The sequence below is a fragment of the Microcaecilia unicolor genome, chromosome 6 (genome assembly GCF_901765095.1).
Source record: "Microcaecilia unicolor chromosome 6, aMicUni1.1, whole genome shotgun sequence".
NCBI lineage: Eukaryota > Metazoa > Chordata > Amphibia > Gymnophiona > Siphonopidae > Microcaecilia > Microcaecilia unicolor.
In genome coordinates, this window is record NC_044036.1 from 271,115,935 (window position 1) to 271,139,898 (window position 23,964).

The 23,964-nt window shown below is 45.3% G+C and overlaps 1 protein-coding gene across 3 annotated transcripts in view; it reads right to left on the reverse strand.

Moving 5' to 3' along the window:
• The window catches only part of MAPKAP1 (MAPK associated protein 1), a 453,100-nt gene that overhangs the window by 59,129 nt on the left and 370,007 nt on the right, over positions 1-23,964 (reverse strand). For all 3 annotated transcript variants that reach the window (XM_030207420.1, XM_030207421.1, XM_030207423.1), the window contains one exon: positions 2,643-2,780. In XM_030207420.1, the coding sequence (XP_030063280.1) occupies positions 2,643-2,780 (138 nt within the window). The remainder of the gene's footprint in view (positions 1-2,642; positions 2,781-23,964) is intronic.

Sequence of the window (23,964 nt, forward strand, 5' to 3'; positions counted from 1 at the left end):
GATCAAGGGTTTCCTAACCACTAGAACATATCAAGTGAAATCAAATTCAAACAAATCATCACTGTGGAAAGCAGCCTGCGGAGTACCTCAAAGATCACAACTATCACCGATCCACTTCAACCTAATGATGACCCCACTAGTCAAGTCCTTATCCAACCAAGGCCTAAACCCTTTCATCTAAGCAGACGATGTCACAATATACATTCCTTACAAACATGATCTGACAGAAATCACCAACGAAATCAAGCTCAGCTTGAACATCATGGACTCATGGGCAAATGCATTTCAACTAAAACTCAATACAGAAAAAACACACTGTCTCATCCTCTCATCCCAATACAATGCGGACAACCCCACAAATATAAACACCCTAAATTACACTCTCCCTATCCCAGACAGCCTGAAAATCCTCAGCGTTACATTCAATCGTAACCTTACACTAAGAGAGCCAAGTGAAATCCACAACAAAGAAAATGTTCCACTCAATGTGGAAACTCAAACGCATGAAACTATTCTTCCCGAGGAAAACATTTCGCAACCTGATACAATCAATGGTACTAAGCCATGTAGACTACTGCAACGGAATTTATGCGGGATGCAAAGAACAAATCATAAAGAAACTTCAGACCGCCCAAAACATGGCAGCCAGGCTTATAGTTGGAAAAACGTGATTTGAAAGCGCAAAACCCCTCCGTGAAAAACTGCACTGGCTCCCAATCAAAGAACGTATTGCTTTCAAAATCTGCACACTCTGGTTCATAAAATCATCTACGGCGAAGCCCCGGGATACATGACAGACCTCATAGACCTACCAACCAGAAACACATCCGGATCAACACGAACATATCTAAACCTCCACTACCCAAACTGCAAAGGACTCAAATACAAATCAACTTATGCACCCAGTTTTTCCTACATAAGCACACAACTGTGGAACGCATTACCAAAAGCCGTGAAAACAACGTATGAACACAAACTTCCGGAAATCACTAAAAACTAACCTGTTCAAAAAGGCATGCCCTACCGATCCAACTTAAATGCCTGAACACTGCAACACAACGAAACCAAAGCACATAATGGACATAACATAACTCTTCCGCTCTACGATTCCCTAATGTGTCTGTTCCACATGAACCTTATTCTACCACAACATCACTTTGTGTTTGTTCATACCGGAGTTGGCGAACGCCTCTCCGGTACTATGTAAGCCACATTCAGCCTGCAAATAGGTGGGAAAATGTGGGATCCAAATGTAACAAATAAATAAAAAAATTATATGCAAATCTAACTCATGCATATTCTTCAGGGATATCCTGAAAACCAGAATGGCAAGGTGTGTCCCAAGGACAAGGCTGAGAACCCCCTAGGCTTGTATGTTGTTTCCAGACCAAGTACTTAAATCTAAGAGGTTATCGAACAATTACCTATCTACACTAGGGACACTTAATGCTGGAAATCTCACAATAGACTTAGCATTTCACTGTGAGTCCCATTGTATCTGATGAGTTTTCCTGAATAAAACAAGCTAGCTAAGCATTTTGTACAAAGGTAGTTCAAAAGCATTAGCTTTATCATCATCTAGTGATGCAGTGAAAGGTAAGGGATATTATCTTCTTAATAGCAAGATAAGACAGTTAGGCCAAGTAATTTGTGATTAAAACAATGTGCTTTTATAATGGAATGCGTGGGGCACTGTACTTGGACTTTTCCAGCTTCAGCTGCAAATTGGGAGGGGGCAGGGTGGGAATGCAGAATTTCTTTGGATTTTAGGATTCACCCTCCCCTCCTTTACATAGAGGTGATCTGCAAGGGCTGGTTTCTTCTTGTTTACATTTACCCTTTGTTGTCCACAGTAGTATAGTCCAGATATCTGTTGGGTGAAGGAATGAGAGGGGCTTACAGATTTCTGTCTGTGCTGTATTTGTTTCAATTAATGAATGTAGAATGCGTCGTGTGGTGTAGCTCTTCATGTCTTGTAACATTTTGATTTTTGGTAATATTTCACATTCACTTGATATTCTTTGTATTTGGAGTTGGATTAATAGTAATTCAGCTTCTGGAAGCATTTTTTACGCTGCACCAAATACCTGAAATAAACTGCTCCCCAGAAGTGCCGGTTGAGTATTTGATGTTACACCGCAAAGGAGTTCATGGAAGAGAATTCTCACATAAAAGGCCATTGCTTACTAAGGTTCCCCTCCCCTGCTGCCCCATAGATTGAGAATGGAGAAAAAACCCCTAGTTTATTAAATCAGGCCCAAAGTGTGGAGAAAATTATAGAAATTAAGCAAAGGCAGCTACAGCTATAAGATTAAATCAATTCAAAAAGTAAACTTGACAAATATTTAGAAGGAAAAGATATTAGTCAATGCATTAGTACAGACTTAGAGGGAGAAATGTCTATCCGCTGTGCCCATTAGCCACTTACCTTCTTTCCCATCCTTACAAAAAAAAAAAAATGTTACTTTAAAAAGGGCCTTTACAGATAAATACAATTTCATAGTGGACTGTAGGTCACTTAGAAAATTCTACATGATGAGTGAATTCACCCAAGAAAACAAGGATATGGTGGCAATATATTTTCTAAGCATCTTACAGAACGAGAAAGTGAAAGAGAGACATAAATAACAAGGTCTACTCACTTGGGCTTTTTTCTTCTGCAAGGTCACAAGCACAGAGGAGGTCAGAATCAATTGAGATCGGTTTCTGCTTAATCCAGAACTTGGTGCTGGTTTTCTGATTAGTAACAGGGTCTATCTCTACTTTCTCTCCAGAGATTCCTGTGAGTCAGAGAAGGGCAAGGACAAATCAAGGGTGGTAGGGGGGTTCAGTAATTTCACGATAACCATGTAACACTATTTTTGAGCCTTAAATATGATAAGAAAATGTCATCCTTCTATGGTTTTTCATGATTTTTGTTTTAAAAACAGGAAGCAATATGATAATCTTTCTATGTTTTACATTGGCTAAGAGAATAGTTTCTAAATAGATGGAGAGTTAAACAAGGGTTTCCATCAAATCTCATTTCTTTATCTCTCAAAAAAGCGGTAATTATTTTAAACATCAGCCTTGCTCCAGCACCCCTCACACATGGACATTGTATGTAGCATGTAAGATAGCATGACCCAAGACAATAAACCACCATGTGTATGAAACTGTTTCTCAAAGGATAAAAAGTAGAGTGTCACTTTATGGTTTATTATATCTTGATATACCACTCTTACTATATGTCAGAGTGGTTTACAAATTCAATAATTTAAGGAAGAAAGGAACTCCAGTCAACAATTAAAGAATAGAAATGTATCCATAATCACTCAATCAATTACCAGTAAGCACAAGTAGTAGGCAATTCAATCACACTGCACAGAATGACAAAGATAAAGACACAAGTACAACTTCATATAACCAAAGTCAATCATACCGACAAATAGGATCAAAACGCACCACGGCACTACACTCCCATTCATGTTATCTCTGTTCAGTAGTCTCCTCTCTCTCAAAGCTCAGAGTCCAAAAGTTAGCACATAAAAATGAGCTTTCAAAGATGCTCTAAACTTTTTATGGTCCTCCTCAGCCCGAAGGGACTCAGGAAATGTAGTCCATAAAGTAGGCGCAAGGAAAAAAAGGCCCAAAATCTAGTGTCACTTTGCCTAGCCACTGATGATTTTGGGAAGAAAAGGCGATGTTCATATAAGGAACGGAGTATCCTAGAGGGCTTATACAACAATCATAGATAATAAATATAAAGGAGTCACAGTATAAAGTGCCTTATGGATCAGAACTAATACCTTGAACTGAATCCTATTAGGAACTAATGGAATCACATAAGCAGAGGTATCACAGAATCAAATCAATGGGCATGACAAAGATGTCTGATAGCTGTATTGAGTATTTGAAGACATCTCAGATTACGTGAGGTTATGCTTGCATATATAGTTACAGTAATCGTCTCGAAATAAGCAGAGCCTGGATTAACCTATGAAAAGCAGGCATGGTGCTTCACACTGCCTTCGCTTCTGTTTCAGTTCTGCCTCTGGTCCCGCCCTTCCGCAAACAGGAAATGAGGGCGGGACCAGAGGCAGAGCTGAAACAGAAGCGAAGGCAGTGTGAAGCGCCGTGCCGCGCCTGCTCGACTTCACTGTTGCTGGCGGACCATGAGGTAAGAAGTTTTAAATAACAGCCGGCACTTACGAAGGGGAGGGGCAGCCGCACACGTCCTACTTCCACTTGGAGGGCACAGAGAGAGAGGGAGGGAGGTGCGGGGGTGTGGAACTCGGACGACAGGGGGTGCATGGAACTCAGAAGGGAGAAAAAGGAGAGGGGGAGGGGGACGGGTCCTGGAACTGGAGGGGGGGGGGGTCCTGGAACTGGAAGGGGAGGTGGTGTCCTGGAACTGGAAGGGGGGTCCTGCAACTCAAAGGGGAGGGGAGTCCTGCAACTCAAAGGGGAGGGGGGTCCTGGAACTCGAAGGGGAGGGGAGCCTGGAACTCGAAGGGGAGGGAGGCAGGTAGGGGGCATGGAACTCAGAGGGAAGGGGCCCGGAACTCCGAGAGAGAGGGACGGACACACGGGGGTGTGGAACTCCAAAGACAGGGGTGCGGGGAACTCCTGGGGGGGGTAAGGGCAGAGGGGGAGGGAGCGGCCAACACAGGTCGGCCTGCGACTGACACAGAGAGAGAGAGAGGGAGGGAGGCGCGGGCGTGTAAAGGAGGAGAGCGAGGGAGGCAGTGACCAGACGTTGGGCCTTGAACTCGGAGAGGGAAGCAGGGGGCCCTGGAACTCAGAGGACACAGACAGGGGCCTGCAACTCAGACGACAGAGACCGAGGGAGGGAGAGAGAGCTGGAACTCCGAGGACAGGGGAGCATAAAACTCCGAGGACAGAGAGGGGGGCCTGGAATTCACATGACAGGGAGGGAGGCAGGAGGCCAAGCTACAACTGCGAGGAAAACCTTGCTAGTGCCCGTTTCATTTCTATCAGAAATGGGCCTTTTTTTACTAGTATAATATAAAATATTAACTATGGATACTGTGTATTATATCAAAATCCTTTTTATTCAAAATCTCTAATATACATGAAAGTATCTTCTCACAATCTTAACCATGAACTCCTCTCATTCACACCTAAAACCAAAAATTATATTGAATAATACAATCCCTCTATCCCCAGAGTGTTACACACCAGCTAGTATGATAAGGTAAAATTATGTATCATACCTGATAATTTTCTTTCCATTAATCATAGCTGATCAATCCATAGACTGGTGGGTTGTGTCCATCTACCAGCAGGTGGAGATAGAGAGCAAACTTTTGCCTCCCTATATGTGGTCATGTGCTGCCGGAAACTCCTCAGTATGTCGAACTCAAAGCTCCATCGGCAGGACTCAGCACTTAGAGAATTACACCCACAAAGGGACACTCTGCCCAGCTCACCACCGCCGAAACGGGGGAGGGGAATTAACCCAGCTCATCCCCACACAAGTGGGGGAGGGGAATCCGTCCAGCTCATCCCCGCGGAGCGGGGGAGGGACACCACACCCGCCGATGCGGGGGGATCTGGCTTATCCTGCAACCGCAACCGCGGGAGGAGCTGACTGACCCTAACACCGCCGAAGCGGGAGGGGTACAAAGCTGCCCTACAGCCGCACGAAGCGGGAGGGAGTGCCGGCAGAATTTAAATCTCAATCCAGCCCCGTAAAACGGAGGGGAGAGGAATGCAGCAGCTCACTGTAACACAAACTCGTCTCAACTCTTGAAGAATCCAAGTGAAAAAACTTGAACACGAAGTCTTTCTGAAGTAACTGAAGACTAAACTTGAACCTGAAATGCAACCAGAATAAAAACAGTACAGATATCTGGGAGGGGCTATGGATTGATCAGCTATGATTAATGGAAAGAAAATTATCAGGTATGATACATAATTTTACCTTCCATATCATCAAGCTGATCAATCCATAGACTGGTGGGATGTACCGAAGCAGTACTCACCCAGGGCGGGACATTGAAATCCCTGACCTCAACACTGAAGCTCCAAACCGGGCCTCCGCCCGTGCAGCCACAGTCAAGCGGTAATGCTTGGAGAATGTATGAGCCGAAGCCCAAGTTGCCGCCTTGCATATCTCTTCCAAGGAGACGGACCCAGCCTCTGCCATCGAGGCCGCCTGAGCTCTAGTGGAGTGAGCCTTCAGCTGGATAGGCGGCACCTTCCCCGCGGCCACATAAGCCGCTGCAATGGCTTCCTTGACCCATCTTGCCACTGTAGGCTTAGCAGCCTGCAGACCCTTACGAGGACCTGCAAACAGGACAAACAGATGATCCGATTTCCGGAACTCATTGGTCACTTCCAAGTATCTGATGATGACTCGTCTCACATCCAGATATTTAAGAGCAGAGTACTCCTCTGGGTAGTCCTCCCTACGAAAGGAAGGGAGACAGAGCTGCTGATTCACATGGAAGCGAGAAACAATCTTGGGCAGGAAGGAAGGCACTGTGCGAATAGTCACTCCTGCCTCAGTGAACTGCAGAAAGGGCTCTCGACATGAGAGTGCCTGGAGCTCGGAAACTCTTCTGGCTGAAGTGATAGCCACCAAAAAGACTGCTTTCAACGTCAGGTCTTTCAGAGATGCCCTCGACAAGGGTTCAAAAGACGGCTTCTGCAATGCTCTTAGCACCAGGTTGAGATTCCACGCAGGCACCACTGAGTGCAGAGGAGGGCGCAGGTGATTAACTCCCTTGAGAAAGCGCACCACATCTGGCTGCGAAGCCAGGGAAGCACCCTTCAGGCGGCCCCTGAAGCAAGCCAGAGCCGCTACCTGGACTTTAAGGGAACTGAGCGACAGGCCTTTCTCCAGACCTTCTTGCAGGAACGCCAACACTGAAGAAATTGGAGCAGTGAAGGGAGAAAGTGAGCCTGCTTCACACCACGCTGCAAATATACGCCAAACCCTGGCGTAAGCAGTAGAAGTAGAGCGCTTCCTCGCTCTCAGCATAGTGGCGATGACCTTGTCTGAGAAGCCCTTCTTTCTCAGACGCTGCCGCTCAATAGCCAGGCCGTAAGACCAAAGGTGGAGGGATCCTCCATCACCACGGGACCCTGATGTAACAGGCCCTGCTCCACTGGCAGCCGCAGAGGATCGTCGACTGAGAGCCTGATCAAGTCCGCATACCAGGGACGTCTGGGCCAATCCGGACCCACCAGGATTACCCTGCCGGGATGCTTTGCCACCCGGTCTAGCACCCTGCCCAACATGGGCCAGGGCGGGAACACATAGAGAAGCTGTTGAGTCGGCCACTGTTGGAGAAGAGCATCTACTCCCAGGGATCGAGGGTCCCGTCCTCTGCTGAAAAAGCGCGGCACTTGGCAATTGGCCGATGACGCCATCAGATCTAGGCTCGGCTGGCCCCAGCGCTTCGTGATGTCCAAGAACGCCTGAGCAGATAGCTGCCACTCTCCGGGCTCCAAGGTATGGCGACTGAGAAAGTCTGCCTTGACATTCATGACTCCGGCAATGTGGGCCGCTGACAGCTGCTCCAGGTTCGCTTCTGCCCACTGGCATAGATTCATAGCCTCCTTGGCTAGAGGGGCGCTCTTGGTACCTCCCTGGCGGTTGACATAGGCCACAGCTGTGGCATTGTCCGACAGGACCCGTACCGGCTTCAACACCAGTACCGGGATGAACTCCAAAAGCGCCAACCGAATGGCTCTGAGTTCCAGGAGGTTGATAGACCACTTTGCCTCTGCAGGAGACCAGAGCCCCTGCGCTGTTCTTCCCAAGCAGTGGGCTCCCCAGCCCGACAAAGAGGCGTCCGTCGTGACGACAATCCACTCCGGGGTCACCAGAGGCATTCCCGCAGACAACTTGTCTGTCTGCATCCACCAGCTCAGCGCCTTGCGCACTGCTGGGTCCAAGGGAAGGTGCACAGCATAATCCTCCGACATCGGAGTGCAGCGCTGCAGCAGAGATTGTTGTAGTGGTCTCATATGAGCCCTGGCCCAGGGCACTACTTCCATCGTGGCCGTCATAGAGCCCAACAGCTGCACATAGTCCCAAGCCCGAAGAGGAGAGGCTACTAGGAACTGGTCCACCTGAGCCTGAAGCTTGACAATCCGATTGTCTGGCAGGAACACTCTGCCCACTTGGGTGTCGAATCGAACTCCCAGATACTCCAGGGACTGAGTCGGGCGCAGCTGGCTTTTCTCCCAGTTGATGATCCATCCCAGGGAGCTCAAAAGAGCAACTACCCGGTCCACAGCTTTGCCGCACTCTGCATAAGAGGGGGCTCGGATCAACCAGTCGTCCAGATAAGGATGGACTTGTACTCCTTCCTTTCGCAGGAAGGCCGCGATGACCACCATTACTTTGGAAAAGGTCCGCGGAGCAGTAGCCAACCCGAACGGGAGGGCTCTGAACTGGAAGTGTCGGCCCAGGACTGAAAAACGCAGAAAGCGTTGATGAGGAGGCCAGATGGGAATATGCAAGTACGCTTCCTTGATGTCCAAGGATGCCAGGTACTCCCCTGCCTTCACTGCCGCTATAACAGAGCGGAGAGTCTCCATGCGAAAGTGCCGCACTTTCAAGGCCCGATTGACCCCTTTGAGGTCGAGGATAGGCCGGACAGAACCTCCTTTCTTTGGTACCACAAAGTAAATGGAGTAACGCCCCTTGCCAAGCTGACTTTCTGGCACCGGAACGACCGCACCCAGGCGGATCAGATTGTCCAAAGTCTGCTGCACTGCCATAGCTTTGACCGGAGACTTGCAGGGAGAGAGTACAAACCCGTCTCTTAAGGGTCGGCAGAACTCTAGCTTGTAGCCGTCTCTGATGACTTCCAGCACCCAAGCGTCTGAAGTTATTGTGGTCCACTCGCCCAGAAACGAGGACAGCCGTCCTCCAATCTGCACTGGGGCGTGGACCAAGGCCCCGTCATTGGGTACGAGACCCTGGGGGAGGACCGGAGGGAGCACCTCCGGGACGGCGGTCTCTGCGAAAGGAATGCTGCTTGGGGGAGAAATTCCTCTTAAAGGAAGAGGAGGCAGAGGAACCCGACCTGCCCGGGCGGTACCGACGGGCTTCCTGAAACCGTCCTCTGGAGGTACCGGGGCGAGCACTAGCCCGAGCCCTGACCTCTGGTAACTTCTTGCCCTTAGACGTGCCGAGATCGGTCACGATTTTGTCCAGCTCGACCCCAAAGAGCAGCTTGCCTTTAAAACGCAATCTAGCCAGGCGGGATTTAGAGGCGTGGTCAGCAGACCAATGTTTCAGCCAAAGCCACCGCCGCGCAGAGATTGTCTGAGCCATGCCTTTAGCTGAGGCCCTCAAGACATCATACAGCAAGTCTGCCAAATAGGCTAAGCCCGATTCCAGGGCCGGCCAATCAGCCCTCAAGGAATGATCCGAGGGGGAAGCCCGTTGCACCATAGTCAGGCACGCCCTGGCCACATAGGAGCCGCAAACTGAGGCCTGCAAACTTAAAGCAGCCGCCTCAAAGGATGACCTTAAGGCCGCCTCCAATCTTCTGTCTTGGGCGTCCTTTAGGGCCGTGCCACCTTCCACCGGCAACGCCGTTTTCTTAGTCACCGCAGTGATTAAAGAATCCACGGTAGGCCACAGATAGGCCTCACGTTCACTTTCAGTCAAAGGATAGAGGCGGGACATAGCCCTAGCCACTTTAAGGCTCGCTTCAGGGACATCCCATTGAGCCGAAATTAAGGTGTGCATGGCATCATGCACGTGGAAGGTTCTAGGCGGGCGCTTCGTCCCCAGCATAATGGCAGAGCCAACAGGGGCTGAGGGAGAGACGTCCTCCGGAGAGGAAATCTTCAAAGTGTCCATGGCCTGTATCAACAGGTTGGGCAAATCCTCTGAGCTAAAAAGCCGCGCTGCAGAGGGGTCATCCGCTCCATCCGAGCGGGGATCCGTCTCCTCCAAGGAATCCGCAAAGGACCGTTGGGAGAACTCAGATACGCTGCCCTCATCTACATCGGAGGAGACAAAGTCCTCCAAGGCCTGGGAATCAACCCGAGGGCGTTTACCTCTGGGAACCTCAACCTCTTTACCAGACGAGGGAGCAGGGGCAGCGTTTTGCATAAGGAAGGCCTGATGCAGCAGCAAAACAAACTCGGGGGAGAAACCCCCCAGACTGTGCACTTCCGCAGCCTGGGCTACAGCCCTAGACGCACCCTCAACCGGCGCTCGCAAGAGCGGGGGAGAGACATGCTGCGCATCCAAAATGGCGTCCGGCGCGACACTCCACGAAGGAGCCGCGCGGGAAGAACGGCGCTTAACTTTAGCCGCTTTTGTGCCGTTGCCCAAATTAAGGGCGTTCATGGCATTAATGTCTCCAACCTCAAGGGCGGCCCAAGAAGAAGCCGTCCGAGCCGCGTGGCCGGCCAAGATGGCGGAGGCGAGGAGCGGGGGATGGGCGTTTATGGCGGGAAAAACCGCCACGCCGGAGGAAGGACCGGGACATTCATCGGTCACGAAACTGTCACCCAACAAGGGCGAATCAGGCTTTAAGACCCCCGCATCCCCTCTAGAAGCGCTCAAGCGATCCGGGGAGCGACTCTTTGCGCCCTCGCCCTCCGACGCCATATGCCACGAGGAGAAGAATCGGGGAACCCCCTGCCCGCTATAAAAAGGTAAAAATTACCTGCTTGCCGCTCCGAGCTGTAACGACCTGGTGTCCCAGTGAGTAGCTGCAATAAACGTTTAAATAAACGTCGAAATAAACGCCTTTAAGGACGTTCAAAATTTTTTTTTTTTTTTTTTTTTACGGAGCCAGCGGGAGGGGGGAGAAAAGGAGGGACCTGGCACCACCAGGTTTGCACTTGCTCAAAAGAGCCCTCAACCCCAGGCACTCAACAAAACCTAAGAATTAGGCTTGGAGGCCTAGCCAGAGCTGCTGCTGTGTGTGACCACCACCTGCTGAGATAGAGAACATACTGAGGAGTTTCCGGCAGCACATGACCACATATAGGGAGGCAAAAGTTTGCTCTCTATCTCCACCTGCTGGTAGATGGACACAACCCACCAGTCTATGGATTGATCAGCTTGATGATATGGAAACACATATACTTATGAAGCTCTGTAATGAAGATCAAAACTATAGTCTGTTCATATAGAAAATAATGGCAATAATCCGAGGCTCCTTTTTCTTTAGTATACGTTGCCAGAAGTATCCAATCAAAATGTTCATACAGTGTTACTTTGAAAACTCCAGCAGATGACAGCGTGTTTTCTTGCAATTAGTATATCATCCATGGGCAAACCAAGTCGCTTCCAAAATATGTTGAAACATTCACAACAGTCTTACAAAGCTGCACCTACTCCGATATTCTTGTTTTGCAGTCTCTCTCATTTTCACGAAACTCATTCATATTCATTAAAGATATCCTAAAAATCTGACCTGTTTGCATCAACTAAGAAAGGAGGGGGGGGGGGGGGGGTGATGATTAGGCTCCTATGTCATGCTTTGTACTACTCGAATAATACAATAATTCAGGGCAATAATGCATTAAAAAACACAAAAGATAACCATAAAAATTTTTCAAAGACTTCTTTAAAAAAAGTCAATACACCTGAAAAATAATGACACTCAGTTTACAGCATTTGAAATAGAGGAAGACCTATGCTACAGCTTCATGTGCAAAAACAAACAAACCAAAAAAACTCCTCAACCAGCTAGCAACGAAGAACCATATTAATAAAATGGGCTCTGCAATTGAGAATGTGTGCTAATAGCATTAGCACATTCTCCTAGTAAATGGATCTCTAAATGTGACAGTGCTATGAAACAAGATCTCTAGAGTCCTCCCAAGCAGCATCTTTAATCACACCCTCTCCAAAGTAAATCACACAGTGTGACACCTACCAGCAAACTTTCTTAGGAGTAGCCTGTACTCTCTCAACTTCACTCCCAGAAAGCCTTTACCTACTATAAGACTATCCCTACTTCAGAAAGCAGGTGAAAGCCTGGCTTGTCTCCCAAGCCTTTAATGGAAGAGGCAACTAACTAGTTAGTCACACACAGAAGGAATAATGCCAGCTGCACATATTGCAGCACGACTTGCTTACCACACATATTCTAGCTGATATCATTTTTATGAACCTTTTCTGACTGCATTTGCAATTTTTCCTCAAATTAGTCATCTTCATCATCTATCTTAACTGCTGCTGCTCTATTATATCTGTCTATGTTCCACCTTCCCTTGCCCTATTTTCTCTATAATAAGATGTTTAATGTGCATCATGTTGACATTGTAAGTAGAATTCTATGCTATAATGTGTACAGTTATATGAATATTTTACTGTTGTGTTTGGTTTGCCATCATGTCCGTGTTACTTGCTGTATACTACCTTGGTAGTAAAGAAATCCTAATAAAAACACATTAAGTGGTGCAGTCTGATGGTGATATTAATAATCCTTGCAATTCTGGCCCATTTTTCAAACTGTTTGTATTAAACTTCATCAAAGAAAAAGTAGGTGGAACTTTCAGTGTGTATAGCAAGCTGTGGTGGGATAAACAGATAAAAAGTTATAATACTCAAAAACCTAAGGGCCCCTTTTACCAAGCTGCAGCAAAAGGGCGCTGGTGCTGCCGTCGGCACGTTTTACATGCGCGCTGAGGCTCCCTTTTACAGCAACTGGTAAAAGGGAAGTCTTGCCTTTTACCAGCTTTACTTGCCACACAGCCATTTCCTGCAGGAAGGTGAGATTTCCCTTCCTGCAGGAAATGGCCATGCGGCAAGTAAAGCATTTCAGAGGGGGGGGGGGAGCCCTTACCGCCATCCACTGGGTAAGGGCTCTCGCGTTAACCTGGCGGTAACTGGGCAGTGTGCGGCACTGCCTGATTACCACCAGATACATTCCAGCGCTACAAAAATAAATTTTTGTGGTGCCGGAAATGACGACGTGCTAGGGTTGGGAAATACCACCAGGCTGCTGCGGTAGCCCGGCGGTACTTCCTGTATAGCATGTTGTAAGCCCATGTTGGGCTTACTGCCGCTTAGTAAAAGGAGCCCTAAATTAGGCCTTCAAGAACTCCCAATCAGCTTAGTTTTCTGAGTGACAAAAATTCAGAAATGATTCTGGTACTCAAAGTGAAAATATATCTCTTGGATGCTCAGCAGTGGATATCCTTAGAAACTAGACTGCCCGGGGTTTTTGGAGGATAAGATTAAAGAAGCACTGCACTAATGTAATACCTCCGGGGACTCTGTCATTCCTTCCTCCTCCCCCCCCCCCCCAAAAAAAAAAAACGTACATAAATATGCTGTTTGTATAAAAGAAATGAGTCATTGTGATTCAATGAGCCAGGCTTGCAGACTATTAATGGAACTTCTGACCGCGATCACTTTGTTCATTGGTTTATTGTTATTTTACAGCAATATACAAGGAATCCCAGACTTCTCATGGAAATGATAACTCCAGACGAAGCCTTGTTGAGTGTTTGAATTCCAGGAATTTGTCCAGTGAAGATACAACACAAACGCTTCTATGTCATTTTTATGGTTTGCAAGAGAAACTCATCGACAGTCTCAAAAGTATAATGGTTTAAAGTCATAAGCTACAGGCTGAGATGAAAGTGACATGCAGAATGAATGAATCCAATCAAACCTTATGTGTCAAATGGTCATGTACAATCTTTTTTCTCAGGATCTTGATATTAAAAACAACCTTCCTCCCCACCAAATTAGCAGGTCAAAGAAAAAGATGTTGTCACCTGCCTTGACTTGCTTTTTTTATTCTATAATTTGAAGAAAGTGAAATTCGTGAAATTCCTCAAAGCTACTCAAGAAGTGAATTACATTAATCCAATAAAGAACCACCATTTTAAAAAGTGCCTTTATTTCCAGGCACTCAAGTGGACTTACAAAACAGTGACATTATTTTAGCAGGACTGGGAAAGATAATTTTTACTAATAGGAAAGCTACACTTTTATTTTCTTCAGTATAGCTGTATAATCATCACTAGTTTTTAATTGTCATCTTTCATCAAAATAACGAAACAACACAGATAAGAAGATGAGACGATTACAGTTTTGTAACCAGGAGGATTGGGACTGACTCAAGGTCAGAGGGAACAAAGCAATGAAATTGAGGGCCAAGATTACAGGCACCCCAAATCATAGTGCTATCCCTCAGAAGACTTGTATACTTGCACTGTTTAAAACAGAGGACACAGACAGCAAAGTCACAGATACCGAAGCCACGCTTGCCTACTAAGTAGTGCTAATTCCCTCTGCAAAAAAAAAAAGAAGTAATAACCTTCAATTCCGCCCTCTCTATAATAATATGGTTTACAGCACTGCCATAAACAATTACTATAATTTCATTAAGCAGATGCAACTATTCTGTCAGACTATACACGTGTCAATTTGATATTTCGTGCAAGGAATACTATATTTTGGATGACAGACATGGATAAAAGTCATGGTGACTCAAGAAGTTTTAGATCCTGACAGAAAAAGAGTCTGTAAACAGCAAAGATGCCCCTGCCAAATGAAGCACGATGGCAAATTACTACAGAAGAACATGATTTTAGCACAAACTGAAGGGGAAATTAGGCCTGTTTAATCCTCTCCTTCCAAATTCCTGCCTCATAGTTGCTAGATTCTCTTATTTTATTTTGGGGGACTTATTACCTGCCTAATCCCTTAATAAGGTTCAAAGTGGGGTAACAAAAGAAATCACTGGTACAATAGCCAAGAATTACAATGTAATATAATCATCGCTAAAATGAAGAGAAAACCTTATTGCAAATATTTAAGAAATAAATATGATTTCACCAACTTTTGAAAACAAAACTAACATATAGAAGAGCGGATCTCATTAGGAACGTCATTCTGGAGTTTTGCTGATAAATACGAAAAATGAATTTGTTACTAACAATTTATATTTAACAGATAATTACACTTACGACTTTCTATAAATAAACCCAACTAATTAATCAAAGGGACCAATCCATTGGGCCTTCTTTAAAAATCAGACACACCACCTTAAAATGTATTCGAGCCTGCACTGGGAGCCAGTGTAGATCTCTAAACAGTGAAGAAACATAGCTAAACTAAGACTTCCAATAGATCAATCTTGCTGCAGCATTCTGAATAAGCTGAATCTTATGCACTAATTTAACAGAAATACCTAAATAAAGATAATTGCAATAGTCAATTAGGGGCTCTTTTACTAAGGTGTGGGAGGGCTAATGGGCAGGTAGTGCGCGACAAATAGGTACTACCACCGGGCTAGCGTATGCGCCCGGTGGTAATTCTTAGTTTGGCGTGCGCTGAATCCTGCGGTAGAAAATAATTTTCTATTTTCCACCGTGGTGGTGTTCCCGGTGATGATCAGCAAGCCTATGAGCCCTTATCATTAAGAGAATGAGTGGCGGAAAGGGCTCAGGCTGTAAATAGGTGTGCACTAGTTTTAATTTCAGTGCATACCAATTTCCCAGCCCATTTAAAAAAAGCCCCTTTTCTCAGCCATGGTAAAAAAATGGCCCAGCACACACCCAAAACACGAGCCCACATTACCGCAGGCCACTTTTTACCGTGGTAAATCCAATGCAATTTGACCAAGTGAACTCGTATATAGATTATACAAAAGGAAAGAGATGGGGAATCATTGTGGGACAACGCACGGCAGTACTCAAGGCTATGAAAAAACTTTATCATTAAGCATTAAATATTTATTGCCTGTTTTTCAGAAAGGAGGTAAACCAGTTTAACACAATCCTACTTCAGACAATTTACCAAGTAAGATGGCATGATTGACTGTGTCAACGGCTGCAGAGATGTCAAACTGCAAAAGAATCATCTCACCACCTTGACACAATATTTTCCTCACTTCAGAAGTCAACACCAATAAGAGTGGCCTAGTGGTTAGGGTGGTGGACTCTGGTCCTGGGGAACTGAGTTTGATTCCCACTTCAGGCACAGGCAGCTCCTTGTGACTCTGGGCAAGTCACTTAACCCTCCATTGCCCCATGTAAGCCGCATTGAGCCTGCCATGAGTGGGAAAGCGCAGGGTACAAATGTAACAAAAAAAAAAAAAAAAACAACCCACCAATAACAGTTTCAGTGCTGTGTAAACTGCAAAACAATGCTGAGAGTTGTGCAACAAATTCCAGCTGTTTAAGCAATCTGATAACTGGAATCCTACCACAAATTCCAACAGTTTTGCAAGAAAAGGCATATTTGCAACAGGTCTAAAATTTGAAACCTGCAATAAATCTGCATCAGCCTTCTTGGGAATGGGAGTGAGGACAATTGTACCTATGGATTGGGAGAAAATCCTAACTTTAGCATTGTATTGATTAAAAAAAAGCTAGCCAATCTAGCAATTCTAAAGGTAGATCTTTCAACAAAAAGGAGAGTACATTAAGGACAAGTATTCGACAACCTATTTATTAAAGGCCTCAAATTCTCAGGGAAAATAGGAGTAAAGGCAGAACATTCCCTGTCTACTTGAATATCTAACACTTCATCAGAAATGCATAGTTTAGCTGGAAATTCAAAAGACTCATGAATAGCAGCAACCTTAGATGCAAAAAATGTTGCTGAGGTTCAGCACTTAAACTTTGCTTTAAAAATCTAAAAGCTTCCCTAAATTTGGGTTATCAATACCCACTAAAGTTGAGTAATAGGTTCTTTTAGCAAAATTCACTTGATTTTTATAGGATTTTGTTAAACATTTCTATTTATTTTTCAATTCCCTATCTTTTGATTTCTGCCTAGCAAGCTCTATTCTGTGACATTCCCTCTTCAAATGTACCAAGTCTACTGAAAACCAGGAAGTTCTCAAATGCTCTGGAGCAACTTCATTAAGAACTTGGTACATTCTATCATTCCAAGTCAGCCACAGGATCATCCATCTGTGGTTAACAGAGGAGTCACCTGATCCCAAACAATCTGTCCATCAATCTTACCTCTTCCTATTTTAGCCTTATTACGTGAAACTATTCCTAAAGAAGCTGTTATAATATTTAAAGTGAAATAACTAGGGCTGTCCATTTCGAGCGATAATAATGCGATTAACGTGTTAAATGCATAACGCACGTTAACATTTTTAACGAGTTAACGCTGTCATCCCTCCTCCACTAGCAGGTACCTCCTCTTACCGCACCCAGCATGGAACTTCAGCAGCCGCCTTCTCCTCTGTGGCTCCTTCTCCCTGCTCCTCAGCGCTGAAGCATCTCTCTGTAACAGAAAGTTCCGCCTAAGAACTTCCTGTTACAGAGAGACGCTTCGGGCCGGATGAGAAGCAGCACTGTTTTTAGTGCAGCCTGCAGCGGTGTAATAATGAATATCCTGCTAGCTGAGTTTTTACTTTTTTTTTTTTTTTGAGTTGCTATATTGTACTTCATTGTTTATAAACCACGCAGTTAAGGGTAACCTTGATGGCCCAGTTGTTGGCCAGAGTTCTGTTAAAACTTATAAGGTTCAATTTAATACTGCTTTTCTTTTGTATCTGCCACAGTTCCTTGGTAAGAGACTGTAAGTAAACTTTAATTACAATTAATGCACTTCAGCATGGATGAATCTCTTTGGGCCCTGTTTACTAAGCTGTGCCAGAAGCACGTTAGTGTTTATAGCACGTGCTAAGCATTAGTGTGCGCTATAATATTCCTATGGGCGTCTATACGGTTAGCGCATGCTAATTTTTAGCACCCGTTAAAAACACTAGCACAACTTAGAAAACAGGGTCTTTTATCTGGTATAGCACTAAACCACTGGCACAGCTACAAAATGATATAGAAAGTCTTAAAAAAATAAACAAAATCAATCAGCTGGGGAGGGGGGGTTGCATATTATAAGTATACACAAAAACCAATGATTCTGACTTGATAGAGTGTGCCTTTTATCACTATATGATACTAAGGAAATTCGATAAACCATATATATATATATATATATATATATTTGCTTTGTGCTGAAACAGGTCTTATCTTCCTGGAAAATATGACCTGGAACTTTATTTTTCAAGAAAAATTCATTACATGGTCTTGCAGTCAATATTCTTAATACACCTTGTTAATTTGATAGGATTTGTCAGGTAACGCCACTGGAAAATTATATAAAACTGTTCCAGATGAACAGATGATAGTGACATGAATTAAAGTGATAGAACAATAGTGGAATATAAACCAGAAATGACACCCAAAGTAGCTGTTGATTTATTGCCATACCGAGTTTGGTTCTGGGCTTCCATGTATATTAGTGCTACAAATCTGGGTCCATTTAGCAGAGAGATGCTCATACATACATCACCAGCTCCTGCTCCAAGCCAAGGTCACTCCCCATTGCATCAATCTTACCAGCGGAGGCTACTTCACTGAGCACGAGTTCTCTAACCATCTGAGATGTAACAGACTCTCCTTTCTCTTTCATCTTTCTTTTATCATGTAAAGTACACTTTAACTTCTATTATTTTTATCTTTAAATTGCTGCCGTATACCTCATCCATTATTTTCTGTATCTTGCCAGGACTTGCTTTAGCTTGTGCAGCAACAAAAATGCTCTTTGTCACTGCTGTCTTGTGGTATTTTGTTAGCCCGTCCCCCACCCTCACTTCGGTTGCCTATTTGCAAGGACATAAAATGACATCTGGGTAACATGTACGCAAGGGCTACAACCTGTGTCCATCGTCTATTGCATTTATTACATTCAGGATCTAAATAAATAGGACAAAGTAGTTATTCTTTATTTTACTGGAGCTGCCTTTAGCATTGTCTTGGCACTCATACGAGTTGTTGTGGAAGAGGTGAGATGCTCTAACTGCACAGTCTACTGAGATAACTGCACAGTCTGGAGATAACTGTCTGAACTCGGGGACAGATCCTGCCGCCTCCTCTGCCCGCCTGACTGACATTGGGGTGGCTTACATCTCCTCAACTGCCCACCTGTCTAACCTTGGGCCAACTCCTGCTGCCTCCTCTGCCTACCTGACCTTGGGGTGGCTCCCATAGCCTCCTCTTCCTGGCTCCTGCCGCCTCATCTGCCCGCCTGTCTGACCTTGGGGAGGCTGCCGTTGACTCCTCTGCCCTCCTGTCTGACCTCGGAGAAGCTCCCGTCGCCTCCTCTGTCTGTCTGTCTGACCTTGGGGCGGGTCCTGTTGCCTCCTCTATTTGACCTTGGGGCGGCTCACGTGGAGGGGCATAATCGAATGCGAACGCCTATCTCCATGGGCGTCTATGTCCGAAAACGGGTACGTGAAGAGGCGGGACAGACCGTATTTTCAAAAAAATGGAAGTTTTTCAGCTGGGCGTTTGTTTTTTTTAGCGATAATGGAAACTAAAAACGCCCACCTCAAAAACGTCCTAATCCGAGCCATTTGGTCATGGGAGGGGCCAGGATTCGTAGTACACTGGCCCCCCTGACATGCCAGGACACCAACTGGGCACCCTAGAGGTCAGCGCGGTGGACTTCAGACAACGCTCCCACATGCATAGCTCCCTTACCACGGGTGCTGAGCACCCAACCCCCCTCCCCCAAAACCCACTACCCACAAATGTACAACACTACCATAGCTCTTAGGGGTGAAGGGGGCACCTACATGTGGGTACAGTGGGTTTTGGAGACCTCCCATTTACCAGCACAAGTGTTACAGGTAGGGGGGGATGGGCCTGGGTCCGCCTGGCTGAAGTGCACTGCGGTACCCACTAAAAGTGCTCCAGGGACCTGCATATACGCAGGCCTCTAGGACTTGTTGCTGCTAAATAACACTGGCACACCAGTTGACACCTGAAGACTAATCTCTCCGAAAACGTCTTTATTGGAATAAGCATGCTTACTCACAGTTAACTGCAGATCAGAGGTTGTGCCCCACTGGCAACGAGTCTCACTGGTATTGAGATTAGCAGTAGGTTAGAGCTGGCAGAATGGTGTACAATGCCCTCTTTCAGCCACATTCAAGGTAAGAACTAAGTTCTGTAACGTGGCTAACACGTGAAAGGGATCTTACAAAAATGGCCACTACCTCATGGACTACCGGAAACAAAACAGGGCACACTCTGACCCAGTAAGCAGGGGGAAAAGCACCATGGGAGTAGAGCCTACCAACTACCAACATCGTGAGCATTTGCCACAAGCTAGTGGAATCATGGAGCCCAATACCCTACACCCACCACAATGCATTGCTGATGTGACTCTGCAGTGCGCATAACAGAAAAGTTGTCACACTCACCCGAGAGCCACATCAGAACCAGGGAAAGGCTGTCACAGGATAGAACACATTCTGCTGTCATAGAGGTGGGTACGGCATTTGAGGCTGGCATAGAGGCTGGAAAAAAGTTATTAAAGTGGTTTTTTTTGGTGGGAGGGGGTTAGTGACCACTGGGGGAGTCCGGGGAGGTCATCCCCGATTCCCTTCGGTGGTCATCTGGGCAGTTGGGGCACTTTTTTGGGACTTGTTCGTGAAAAAAAAGGGTAAAAAAAAGTGACCCAAAATCGCGGTAAAAACGCCTTTTTTTTCGATCAGCTAAAGACGCCCATTCTCCTTGGCCGATAACCACGCCCCAGTTCCGCCTTCACCATGCCTCCGACACGCCCCCGTCAACCTTACCCGTTTCCAAGACGGATTGCAGTTGGAAACGCCCAAAATCAGCTTTCGATTATACCGATTTGGGCGCCCACGGGAGAAAGACGCCCATCTCTCGATTTGGGTCGCAATATAGGCGTTTTTCTCTTTCGATTATAAGCAGGATAGCCTCATCTGCTTGTCTGTCTGACTTTGGGATAGTTCACTTCGCCTCCGCTCTCTCACTGTGCAAAAGTGTATTTAGATCTAACTACTTCATAGAAACAACTGAAGACTAAAGCACATTTTGACACAGTAATCTGAGTATCTGAAAATTTTCTTTTATAATATGGATGTTTAATGCAGAGAAACACTCCCTGCCCCTACAGCATATTTTCTCAGAGATGTGTAGTCAGTAAAGCAGTTTGACACACAATGTAAAACTGTTTGGCACTGGTTTGATTTGCCATTTGGCATTTTTTCCCCTTGTATGCTGGTTTTGGGTTTCCTGGTTAACAATTCAGTTTCAGAGGCTGCTAAAATCAGCTGAAAGCATCTGCTTTAGAGGCGGCTGTTTAAATATTGCTTAATTATTAATTGTAAAACACTTTCCAAAACTTTTTTAGATGTGATCTCTTACACAAATTCTACAATTAGGCCAGGTCTTACCTAGCATACTCTATAACTGGGAAAATAGTTAAGAATAAACACATAATAACAAAAGAATAAAGTGGTAAAACCCTCACTCCTGATTATCCAATCCATTTTTCAATTATTTCAAACAAACTGCAAAAGGAGCAAAGGAGGAAAAAAGACCTCACCTGAGTGTGGCTTGTCGCCGGACAAGAATTAAATGGTCCCCATGTCAGGGGATAATATTTCCAATACCACAGTTCACAATATAATCATCAGTCTAAAAAAAACCCCTCCAAAAAGTACTTTATAAATCTAAGCTTTAATCCAAAATAATCAATTACAAGCTCCTAAAATGCAAAACTGTGGTCATTTAGTACTTCATTAACGAGAGTGTTGTAGGCATATCAGATTACTTCTGCAGTTACTTCACTGAAAGTATACAAAGAAGCTATACTTAGCTTAGGTAGCATACGCGATCCCAACACGGACACGTTTTACTTCCCGGCTTCTTCAGGGGAATCTGGCTAGCTGCCAACACTTGTAACCGCATAATGCCTGCGACTTTCTCTGTTTTGTTTTGCACATTTTGAAGTGGTTTTCCAGTTTTTCTGGAATAAACACGTGACACACCAGCTCATTTTCCCTTTTTCCATGTGCACACAGGCATGTCTGAATGGGTGACTTGGTAGGGTGAGACGTGATAAGTGTCTCAGTAGGCTGACAGGATGCGTGTGGGTAGGCCCTGGTGGTGTATGAAAATTGTTCATCTGTGAGTGGTACACTGTTCCACAATATGCTTACTTTACCCAACCTTCTGCAGAGGTATTCCTGGGGTGCAGGTTCGGCCAAGGGAGGCAGCAATTTTACTGCCTTCCATTTTCAAAACCACCCATGTGGTTTGGCCAGAAAAAGCACATGAACCAGATTAAATCTCTGCAAGTACCTTTCTCTTAGGCAAGCTCTGAACTTATGTTTCCTAACAGTCCTGCATGCATATGGAAATGCCAGTGAAAAACAGAAATAAAATACACAAAATCAAAATGTTCCCTGTTGTTTTAGCTAGCAAATCAAACCTCTTAAAGTCCATCAGCAAGATGACATTCTGCACAAAATATGGCAAGGATTCTTCGATGCTGCCACTATGAAATAATACTACAGCTCAGTCAAACACGCCAATCCTTTACTCCACAGGTGGCTTTTCTGGTGTAATTAATACCAGCATTGCGATCATGACCAACCAACTTGCGGCCATGCATAAGGCAGCACACCGGTGCTTTGTCAACTAACTTGGAAAACGTCCATGCTCAGAATCCTCTGGAATACAGCAAGTGGCTGTCAAACTCAGATTATGAATCTTCTGATATTGAGAACATTGGCTACAGTCCTGTTTCCAAAAAACCTTCTACTTTGTGAAAGATTCTTGTGCTACAGTGAATTTATAATGGCCTCACAATAAGTTAATATACAAGCACTATTAATAAGCATGTGTGGCTTTTATCTAGCACTGAGTATCTTTATTCTTACCAGACAGCCTAGGAACAAACTGATTCCTCCTGAAAGAAATAATCTGTTAAATAGACATTTTTAAGAGGGTTCAACTGTACACAGAGTTAAAAATACCAGTTGCTAAGTGTACTTCCTTGATTCCAAAAAATGTGCATTTTAAGAAGCTGTGCAACCTTATAACGGTAGCACTCCTACACAACTCTTCTTTCAAATTTCTTATTTGACTTTTCTGTTTTTTTTCTCATACTCAGTTACCAAAGTCATATTTTTTTTCACGCTTGTGGACTGGCCTTAGCAATAACCTGATCTATACAGAGCTGTTCTGAAGAAATGGGCAGACCCAAAGGTGCTGTACTGTCTTGCATCACAGTTACAGGGCTGCTCAGGCATCCTCATTTTGCCATGCCAGCCCTTGACCCTTTGGCTAGGGTACGGAGACAATGGAGGCCTTCCAGATGCCCCTGCCTGAACAGTGCTCTGAGATCCATGCTAATCCCAGCAGTGGGTTAATGTAGTTCCATTTTTACAATGAAAATCCCTTGCAAAATCAGGGAAAAATAGGTTGTAGGTATTAAGTATATATATATATATATATATATATATACACACACACACACTCATATAGTGTTTCAAAACAACTATACAAAGCTTGTTTTTGCATAAGTGTGTCAAAACTTGACTAATCTCAATAAAATTCACCACTACTCCCTCTCCTCCTCTTCAGCCTATATCTCACTCTCTCATCCAACCTACCCAGGCCTCCTTCTCCTCCTTTCCTGCTATCACCGAAGAGGAAATCGCCCATCTCCTCTCCTCCTCGAAAGCCACCACTTGTTTCTCTGACCCCATCCCCACTAACCTACTCAACACCATCACTCCTACCATCACCCCCACCATCTGTCATATCCTTAACCTCTCTCTCTCCACTGCATCTGTCCCGGACACCTTCAAGCATGCTGTGGTCACTCCACTCCTCAAAAAACCATCACTTGACCCTACCTGTCCCTCCAACTACCGCCCCATTTCCCTCCTACCCTTCCTCTCCAAGATACTTGAACGCGCCGTTCACAGCCGCTGTATTGATTTTCTCTCCTCTCATGCCATCCTCGATCCGCTTCAATCCGGCTTTCGCCCCCTACACTCAACTGAAACGGCACTATCTAAAGTCTGCAATGACCTATTCCTCGCCAAATCCAAAGGTCACTACTCCATCCTCATCCTCCTCGACCTCTCTGCCGCTTTTGACACTGTCAATCACAACCTACTTCTTGACACACTGTCCTCCCTTGGGTTCCAGGGCTCTGTC